We start from the raw sequence: 9889 nt of genomic DNA, 5'->3' as shown, positions 1-9889 counted from the left end.
CAACAATCATATGACCCCCTATGAGCAGCACTTTGGCAACAGTGGGAAGGAAAAACTCCCTTTTAACAGGAAGAAACCTCCGGCAGAACCAGGCTCAGGTACTTCAAAAGTGTAGAAACCTGAAAACTAGCAAAAGATGCTTTGATGGCAGAGGTGGGGAAGAAGGAGGAGTTTTTGAGGAGAACTATATTAGATACCTCAGAGCCAGCAGAGGGGACATCATGTTCAGTAGTCTTGGAGTAAGCAAAGAAGACTCCACAGGTGGAATCTTCCAGGCACAGCAGACTTGAAAGTGTTTTTGATGAAATCCTGAAGGAAAACACTCTAGATCCTGTTCCTCAGTTAGCCACGACAAGTGCACGCATTGAAGTGCAAACTTGCCATTCAACGCTCAGACAATCCACTGCTGTACTGGCAAGTCAACAAACTTAGCTTTCCCACTCTGCAGCTAAATTTCTCTGTGCACCTACAACAATTGTGGAGAGCGAGAGACTCTTTGATACAGCCTCCATTATTATTAATGAAAGGAGAAGCAGGCTGACAGCTGAGAAGGTTGAAATGTTGATATTTCTGAAGAACCTACCTCTAATGTTAACGTGAAAAAAATGTTACAAATGTGTTATTACAAGGATATCGTGTGTTTAAAAATGAACTTATACAAAAACAGTTAAAAAAATAGACTATACCGGATTCATATCGGTATCGGCAGATATCCCAATGTATGATCTTGATATCGGACATAAAAAAGTGGTATTGTGCCATCTCTAATTCTAGCCATCAGAAACCTTGAAGCACAGGCCGAGGAGGTGGTGTGGCAGCGATTTTTCACATCAGCCTATCAATCAACCAAAGACTAAGACAGACTTTAATTTATTTCAAAGCCTGATGCTTAGCCTCGTCCACCCTGCTTTAGTGCTTAGCTCAGATAAAATAATTATTGTGGGTGATTTTAACATTCATATAGATGCTAAAAATGACAGCCTCAACATGGCATTTAATCTGTTATTAGACTCAATTGGCTTCTGTCAAAATGTAAAAGAACCCACCCACCACTTTAATCACACTCTAGATCTTGTGTTAACATATGGCATAGAAACTGAACATTTAACAGTGTTTCCTGAAAACCCTCTCCTGTCTGATCATTTCCTGATAACATTTACATTTACAATAATTGATTACACAGCAGTGGAGAGTAGACTTTATCAAAGTAGATGTCTTTCTGAAAGCGCTGTAACTAAGTTTAAGAATATAATCCACCCACTGTTATCATCTTCAATGCCCTGTACCAACATAGAGCAGAGCAGCTATCTGAACAATATTGGATTGCACTTATATAGCACTTTTGAAGACCCTCAAAGCGCTTTACAATTCCTCTATTTATTCACTCTCACATTCACACACTGGTGGAGGCAGCTGCAGTTGTAGCCACAGCTGCCCAGGGGCAGACTGACAGAAGCAAGGCTGCCATATCACGCCATCAGCCCCTCTGGCCATCATCAGCAGGCGGTAGGTGAAGTGTCTTGCCCAAGGACACAACGACCAAGACTGTCCAAGCCGGGGCTCGAACCGGCAACCTTCAGATTGCAAGACGAACTGCCAACTCTTGAGCCACGATCTTTCTGAGTTAACTTCAATAATTACTTCCTCCAAACCATCAATGTGTCTTTTAGACCCCATTCCTACAAAACTGCTCAAAGAAGTCCTGCCATTAATTAATTCTTCAATCTTAAATATGATCAACCTATCTCTAATAATCAGCTATGTACCACAGGCCTTCAAGCTGGCTGTAGTTAAACCTTTCCTCAAAAAGCATCTCTAGACCCAGCAGTCTTAGCTAATTATAGGCCAATCTCCAACCTTCCTTTCATATCAAAAATCCTTGAAAGAGTAGTTGTCAAACAGCTAACAGATCATCTGCAGAGGAATGGCTTATTTGAAGAGTTTCAGTCAAATTAACTGAATTTATAGAGAAAACGTGTTTAGTTTTTGTTGATGTGTGTGTGCCATACGTTAGTCTAGGGTGAGAATGAAGTGTAGTTTCCAGGTTATGTTCTTGCTGTGCCTCATTATGCCAGCAGGTGGCAAGTACCTCAGTCGAGTCGTCTGTGTTGCCGCTCCGTCCACACGTAGCTTCATGTCAGCAAAAGTCGGGAGAAAGCGCCAGAGTCCAATTTGGGATTACTTCGAATATGACTGTGTTTTAGATAAAAGCAAGTGTCTTGTAGTGGAAAGAGATAAAATATGTGGGACATTTTTAAAGGGGAAAAATCCCACAAACCTTAAAGTGCACTTGAAAAGTTCGCACAAGAAGGCTAACCTAGCTTACCTTGAGAGAGAAGGTAAGGGAGCACGCCCAAGCCTCATCCCCAGAAACAGAAGCTAACCCCAGGCAAGGCAGCGTGATGCATGCTGAGACAACCCCACAAAAAACATTAATGCAGTACTTCCAACGGCGACCGGATGGCTGCTGGTTGGTCAATTTGCAGGAACATCACAAGCGAGAGGAAGCGTTGGTGAATATGTTTATTGAGACTGGGATATCTACACAACTGTGTGAGTCAATTGCCTTCAAAAAGTTTAGCAATTCACTTGAACCAAAATTCCGAACACCAGGCGCTGCAAGAGTTAATTGTCTCATTGGGGCCAAGATGGATATAGCAAAGCAGAAACTGAAAGAACTAAAAAAAGAAGCGAGGAAGCTAACACTGTGTGTAGATGGCTGGAGCAAAAGGGGATTAACAGCATCTTTCATGGGTGTGTCGGCTTGTTTTTACCACCCACCTGGAGGCCAGGTCCACCATGCTTTGCTTAACCTGCACCGACTGGAGCACCCACATACCGGGGAGGCCATCGCCCGCTGCATTGATCAGACATTAGAAGAGTGGGCTGTAGGGAAAGAGAAGGTGCTGCTCGTTGTAACCGATAACGGGGCCAACATCGTCAAGGCCGTACGGCTTCTTCAGAATCGCAGGCAAACTGATGATACCAACGGTTCTCAGGATGAGCAAAGAGCTGATGGAGAGGGCCAAGATGAAATGTGGATGGAGTCTGAGTCAGACACGGAGTGTGAGGAACGTGGAGATTTTGGTGAGTGTTTTTATAGGAGCAAACACATTGTCAATTTTTTTTCTTTTTACTCATGTAAACCGTTGCATTAATCAACAACATTTGCAGCTATAATGTTAGTTTCCTACTAAATTTTCTGATGCATGTGAATATATGGATGCAATCTACTGCCTCTCTTTTACTGTAGCTATATTGCAGACAGCATATATGTTGCAGAAAGGCTGGAAATGGAAACTAGCTGTAGCTGGTAAAGGTTCACTATGTTTTTGTAAACAAAAGTTCCCCAACTTTTTTTAATTTAAACTAAATAATTGCAATGCTGTTTATGCTTTATTGACCCTGTGCACGGGAAAATGCTAACTTCCTGGTTTGAGACCGGATGTGGGGTTGTGCATTTCCGGTAGCTTTACTTTGCGGCCAATCGCTACTGCAAAGATATACTCCAAAATCATGTCCAAAACTTGAAAACGGAAAGATGGCGTTAAGTTACAAAGAGCAGAAGGTGGGAACACTCACCACTGTTGTGTCACAAAAAATCTAATGATCAATTTTGACGTTTAAAGCGTTTAGATTGATCAGTTGTTTACATCACTCAACACAAGCAGAACTGCATCACTGCAGCAGAAGACACATCGTCCACATTCAGAAGCACATCTCTGTATAGTGACTGGTCTTATGATTCAAACAGGCAAATGTTCAGCATTCATACAGGTGAAGAATAGTCGAACCAGATGTTTCCCCGTTATGTCGAGATCAGCTAGTCAAGTACACACCTACACAGCATGTTAACAAACTGTGAAAAAAGCCACACAAAAAATGAACGATTGCTGGTAACGGTTTCTATACATTAGTATGTACGAAGGGTGTGTTGTGACTTACCTTCAAAATTACAGCGGTCCCTCGCTATAACGCGGTTCACCTTTCACCTCGCTGTTTCGCGGATTTTTTAGTGCAAGTTTGCATGCTTATTTTTTACGTCACATTGTGTCCTGCGTCCTGATCGCTGCAGACGATCTCCTCCATGACGTCTCTCCTGTACAGTACAGAATCGCTGCATCGATCGCTAGCAGTGTGACTCTGAAGTGCAGTACTGTATGTCCACGATGTCCACCAAACGTTTTGCACCGTCAAAAAATAAAATTTGGCTGCTTGATTTCACCTATCGCTGGTTATTTTTAGAACATAACACCCGCGATAAACGAGGGACAGCTGAGAAATATAACACTTGAATCCCTTTTCTCTTTTGCTCTGAGGCGCGGGGGAAAAATATTGACAAGTCGATGAACATCATTTACAGATATATTGGGTAAATGCCCGAGACATCTATAGAAATGTAAATCGCTGCTTGATTCATTCATTTGCTTAACTTGTTTTGGAGCGTAAACGAGTCGTGAATAGGACACCGGAAACAAAGCTCCCCACAGGAGTTTCCGCACCGGAAGTAGCATATGCTAACGTGCACATAGTCAATTCACATAAAAGGCTGCCCTACGGTGGCCCCTAGAGACAAAGCACGTACAAACTCCAAAACACTTGCAAACTCCAAAACACATGCAAATTCCAAAACACTTGCAAACTAAAAAACACATGCAAACTCCAAAACACGTACAAACTCCAAAACACGTACAAACTCCAAAACACTTGCAAAATCCAAAACACTTGCAAACTAAAAAACACTTGCAAACTCCAAAACATGTACAAACTCCAAAACACTTGCAAACTCCAAAACACGTACAAACTCCAAAACACGTACAAACTCCAAAACACTTGCAAACTCCAAAACACTTGCAAAATCCAAAACACTTGCAAACTAAAAAACACATGCAAACTCCAAAACACGTACAAACTCCAAAACACTTGCAAAATCCAAAACACTTGCAAACTAAAAAACACTTGCAAACTCCAAAACACATACAAACTCCAAAACACTTGCAAAATCCAAAACACTTGCAAACTCCAAAACACTTGCAAAATCCAAAACACTTGCAAACTCAAAAACACATGCAAATTCCAAAACACAACGGAAGTGCTCCGGGACGCTAGGGGCAGTGTTGAGCTCGATTTGCAAAATAAACGGCAAGTTTGTCTGTATGGGACGGTCTAGTCTCTGTCGCGCTTCCCAGGTTGCCTAGCAACCATGATACTAACCGCTGGAAACGTGTCATACAACTTGGTTTGACAGAAATGAAGGGAGAACATATTTTGTTCATTTGTTTGTTTGTTTCTACAAGAGCTTTGTGTGATTTGATAAGTATCTGAGGCTGAGACCACAGGACAGTAAAACATGATTTTTGGGCTTCATTTCTGTACTGAACAGTTATTTCAAGATTAGTTAGTAAATAAGAATTAGCTGATGTTGTTCATGAGACTAAAGTCATATCACTTTGGTAATGTAAATATAATATGGCCAATATTATAGTTATTATATTAATCATTATTAGCTATTACAGCAGTGAACATGAACTCTGTGTCAAATACTGAGCTTCAGTACAGATTCAAGTTGCAGTTATTTATATGTCTTATCACCTTAAATCTTCACTCAAAGACAAGTATCTTTGACAGTGCATATATAGGTGTATCATATATAATAGACAAATGTTGTTCCTTCAGTATGTTGGCATTACTAAATTTGGCTCATTGCTTACATATATTTATAAAAAGAAAATGTACAAGCTGTGATAACTGTTTCTGATAAAATGAAGAGTAGACTGATATATGAAATATTCCTTTATTGGGTGAGAAAATCAGACCATGTCATAACTGCTTTAAGTCATACAGAATAGATATCAGAGCCTTAAACAGGCTGACTTCTGCTAAATGGGTCAAACTGGGCAGAAAGTCTACAAACACATAACATCCTTATAGAATATGATGTAACACTATAGATCAACTTACCTCAGAATATATAAAGCATATAAACAGTTACAGCAATATGATGCAACAAACACAGCAGTGCTACTAATCCAAAATACTCAAAGCTTCATAGAACTGAAACAAACATTTATTTTTAGGTCCATTCTGCTGCTGATACATACTTTAGGTTTCTGAATATTACACTTGTTGCTGCCTTTCATAGTGTGTAACTTGAAGGCCCTGAGTACTTTCTCCCACACTGAAAACACTGGAATGATAAAATTATTTGAACATTACCTAATAAGACTGATTCAGCACAGACAGTTATGTTAAACTTTCCTAGCAGTCCTTCACAAACAGGGAACAGTCTGTCTATTCTCTCCATCTGTCAGCTGCTGCTGGCTCTTCCTCCTCCTCTTCCTCACACACTGCTGAGTTTGTCCTGGTGGATCATCAGGGGTGCAAAGCCTCACACATGATGTGCAGCAGTGGGTCCCTCAGTCTGTCCTCACTCTGGACACTTGCAGTTGTCACACATGGAAATCAAATGTGTGATAAGCTGCAGGATTCAGACACAAGTGTAACTTATAAACACATGTTCATACTTTTATTCCACAATCAGAGAGAAAGAAACAGAGAGAGAGTGCAGGACAGACAGACAGGTGACAGTCTCAGGTGTACACACTGCTACAAAACAGCACCAAAGAAGCAGGATTTAGTGTTTGTGTTATTACGAAACAAGAAGAGTCCCAGATGGTGCAGTGGACACATGTGTGACTGCTGTGATTAAAGCATCTTTCTTTCAGCTTAACGAGTGAACCGTCAGCTCGTTCAAACACACGTTAAAGTCCGTTTGGCTCGACACCACCGAACAGAGGCAGCAATATAACATAGCTCACATTAACAGTGCAGTGAATCCTGCTTGTGCCATGATGTTCAGGACTGCAAACCGAGCAGCATCACTGACTTTCAGCTTGTTGTGTTTGTGGATATATGACTGACTTTAATTATCCACAAAATCATCACAATCTCTGTAAGATTAAGGTCGACTATATATATTTTTTTTAAAGTAAAGGATTTAAAACCAAGTTAATTCTGAAAGTACAGACATCGCTAATGTCACATAACTTTCCCGACATGTGGCCAACAATAATGGTTTAATGTTCTTCATTAAAAAAATATTTGCGCATAAATAAGTGACATAATATTCAGTACTTACTTCTGAAAGTTTACTCTTCCTCCGCTCCGGCAAAATTATCCACACCACCACCGCACTATGAAGTCTGGGATATGTTGGGCCATGAAGGCTACACCGACCCATCCTTAAAATTCAGGGAAATTAAGGACGCATTTGAGGGCCGCATGTAGAGCAGCCTTTGAATTGGGACAGCCTTCTCTTGTCGCTGTGACGTAATCGGCCTTAAAATGCGGCCTTTAAGGCTGCAAACCCCAAATCCGGTCATTGGTACTTCCTGGCTTGTGTAGTTACTAGGTAACAAAAGCTCAACACTGCCCCTAGCGTCCTGGAGCACTTCCGTTGTGTTTTGGAATTTGCATGTGTTTTTGAGTTTGCAAGTGTTTTGGATTTTGCAAGTGTTTTGGAGTTTGTACGTGTTTTGGAGTTTGCATGTGTTTTTTAGTTTGCAAGTGTTTTGGAGTTTGCAAGTGTTTTGGAGTTTGTACGTGCTTTGTCTCTAGGGGCCACCGTACTGCCCACATCATTTTACTCACAATCCCCAGTAAAAGCTTTAATCGGTGCTTCTGCTGTGATCCTACTCATGGCTATGGGGATAACACTATTAAGAAGTAAAGCGTATTGAAACAGGTCTGCTTACTTAGAGACCTGCAGCACAGAGCTAATGTCCATAGTTTACGAAATAGTTTTTATTAAATCAAATACATACCTCAAGTGGAAATATAACAACATTTTTAGACTATTGCTTCTATGTTTATAATGTTTACATGTTTTATAATTGTCTGTTATGTTTTTTAAGACCTTGAGCTGCAAGAATATGGGGAGAGCAGCAAGTTCCACAGAATGCCGTGCCTAGCACACACTCTCCAGCTCACAATCAAATATGCCATGAAACACCCGACTGCTGATTCAGTCATAACTAAAGCAAGAAAACTGGTACATGCTGTAAGAAAATCATCAGTGGCAAATGAAGAAATGATCAAAAGGTGTGGCAAAACTCTGATCCGGGATTGTACCACTCGTTGGAACAGTACTTTTGACATGTTGAGACGACTGCTAGAAACCAGAGCTGAACTAAACCAACTGCTTGAGCAGCTGGAGATGGATACGCTTCTCACAAGTGATTGGGCCAAGCTGGAGAACCTTGTCAAGCTGTTTGAACCCTTTGCCATTCATACAGACCAGCTTCAGAGTGACAGCCAGTCACTCTCACAAGTAGTGCCATGTCTGCTCAACCTTGAGGCACATCTGCTGACGAGTCCTTTTAGGAATCCTTTAGCTCAAGTGCTTCTGAAGTCTTTAAGGGAACGGTTTGCTGGTATTCTTAATCCTGATTCCACACAGTTTGATGCTACACCAGCAGGAGCCTGCCTGCTGGATCCAAATGTTTCACTGATTCTTCAGTCACCAGATACAGCATCGCTGATGAAAGCAGCAAAGTCCTTTGTGCAGAACCTGGCAGCTCAGTATAACCCACGCACTACTTCTCAGGATGATGTTAACACTGCAGAGCCCACTGAAACTGTAACAGGGGTCCCTCCTAGTGTCCTTCAGAAATACTGCTTCCTTGCATCTCGTATAGAGCTCAACTTGTCATGTGTAAATCAAGATGGTCTGTTTACTGAGATGGAGAAGTACATCACTGAGGTCAAACTGGGTGTGTTTAATGAGACACCGCTGCATTTCTGGAAAGCAAGACAGGCTGTCTATCCAAAACTTGCCCCTGTAGCTTTAGATCTTGTTAGTGCCCCTGCTTCACAAGCATTTGTGGAACGCATCTTTTCTGTGTGTGGACTCCTGTCATCTGGGCTGAGAAACAGAACAACCACATCTCTGGAGCAGCGAGTTTTCCTTAAGATCAACAAAAAATTGTTACTTGACTAATGTACCCTCATGTACCTCTCCTTTTTCACCCACATGCACACTTGCAGTTCAGTTCAGTGCTTTTTTTTGTTGCTTTTTTTTAATGTTTTACTAATGTACAACTAAACACTTAAAAGTTACTCATGATGGCTTGGCTTTTGTGTTGTGTTATTGTATTGCTAGTCGGTTGCAGTGTTTTATCACAGCTGTAATACCAGCATTGAATGTTGGGCTTCCTAAAGTTTAAATTAAATTTCATCCAAGTTACTTTAGAGTTGGCTAAGCTCTGTTTATCTACACTACCTGCTTTTCAGATGCTGTTGTAAATGTGTCTACTAAATATTAAAGCCATATATCTTTTATAGTTTTATAGTTTTAAAAAAAAGAACCCATAGGTTCCCCAGGTGGGAATGTGGGTTGTCTGTCTCTATGTGTTAGCCCTGCGACAGACTGGTGACCTGTCCAGGGTGCACCAGGGTATGGTAGCTGGAATAGCAACCTATCCAAGGATAAGTGGAAGAAGATGGATGGATATCATGAAACTGGGATTTTGTTACACTTAATTATTTCCATTTTTTTAACAGTCTTGCCCCTGGTATATAGCTCATATTGCAAACAAGACTAAAACTATAACTATAACTAATAAAAACTAAACTGAAACGAAGGATTTTCAAAAAATAAAAACTAAACTACCAAACAAATGGTAAAAACTAATTAAAACTGATATAGAATTGAAAATCTGAAGTCAAAACTAAATAATAACTAGAAAAATTTGCATTTCCTGCGAAAATGCAGTGTGGATGCTTAAAGCTGAAGCTGCATGCAAAAACCAGCTGAAAAAGCTGAAAAGTTGCAGAAATTGTAAAAACTTTGCAGAAGCAAAAGGAACTTTGCTAAAATGGAATAACTTAG

The 9889-nt window shown here is 40.7% G+C and overlaps 1 protein-coding gene across 1 annotated transcript; it reads left to right on the top strand.

The window, feature by feature from the left end:
- The first annotated feature begins 2343 nt into the window (after positions 1 to 2343).
- Positions 2344 to 9647, top strand: LOC120730745 (E3 SUMO-protein ligase ZBED1-like). Its single transcript, XM_040027208.1, has 2 exons — positions 2344 to 3087; positions 7914 to 9647. Exons 1-2 carry the CDS (start codon positions 2403 to 2405, stop codon positions 8996 to 8998), a joined length of 1770 nt encoding a protein of 589 aa, XP_039883142.1. The 5' UTR covers positions 2344 to 2402; the 3' UTR covers positions 8999 to 9647.
- The last annotated feature ends 242 nt before the right edge of the window (positions 9648 to 9889 follow it).

This window comes from Simochromis diagramma, unplaced genomic scaffold, assembly GCF_900408965.1.
Source record: "Simochromis diagramma unplaced genomic scaffold, fSimDia1.1 OVJJ01000446.1, whole genome shotgun sequence".
Taxonomy (NCBI): Eukaryota; Metazoa; Chordata; class Actinopteri; order Cichliformes; family Cichlidae; genus Simochromis; species Simochromis diagramma.
Note: the sequence above shows the minus strand (reverse complement) of the source record. Positions and strands in the feature narration are given on the sequence as shown.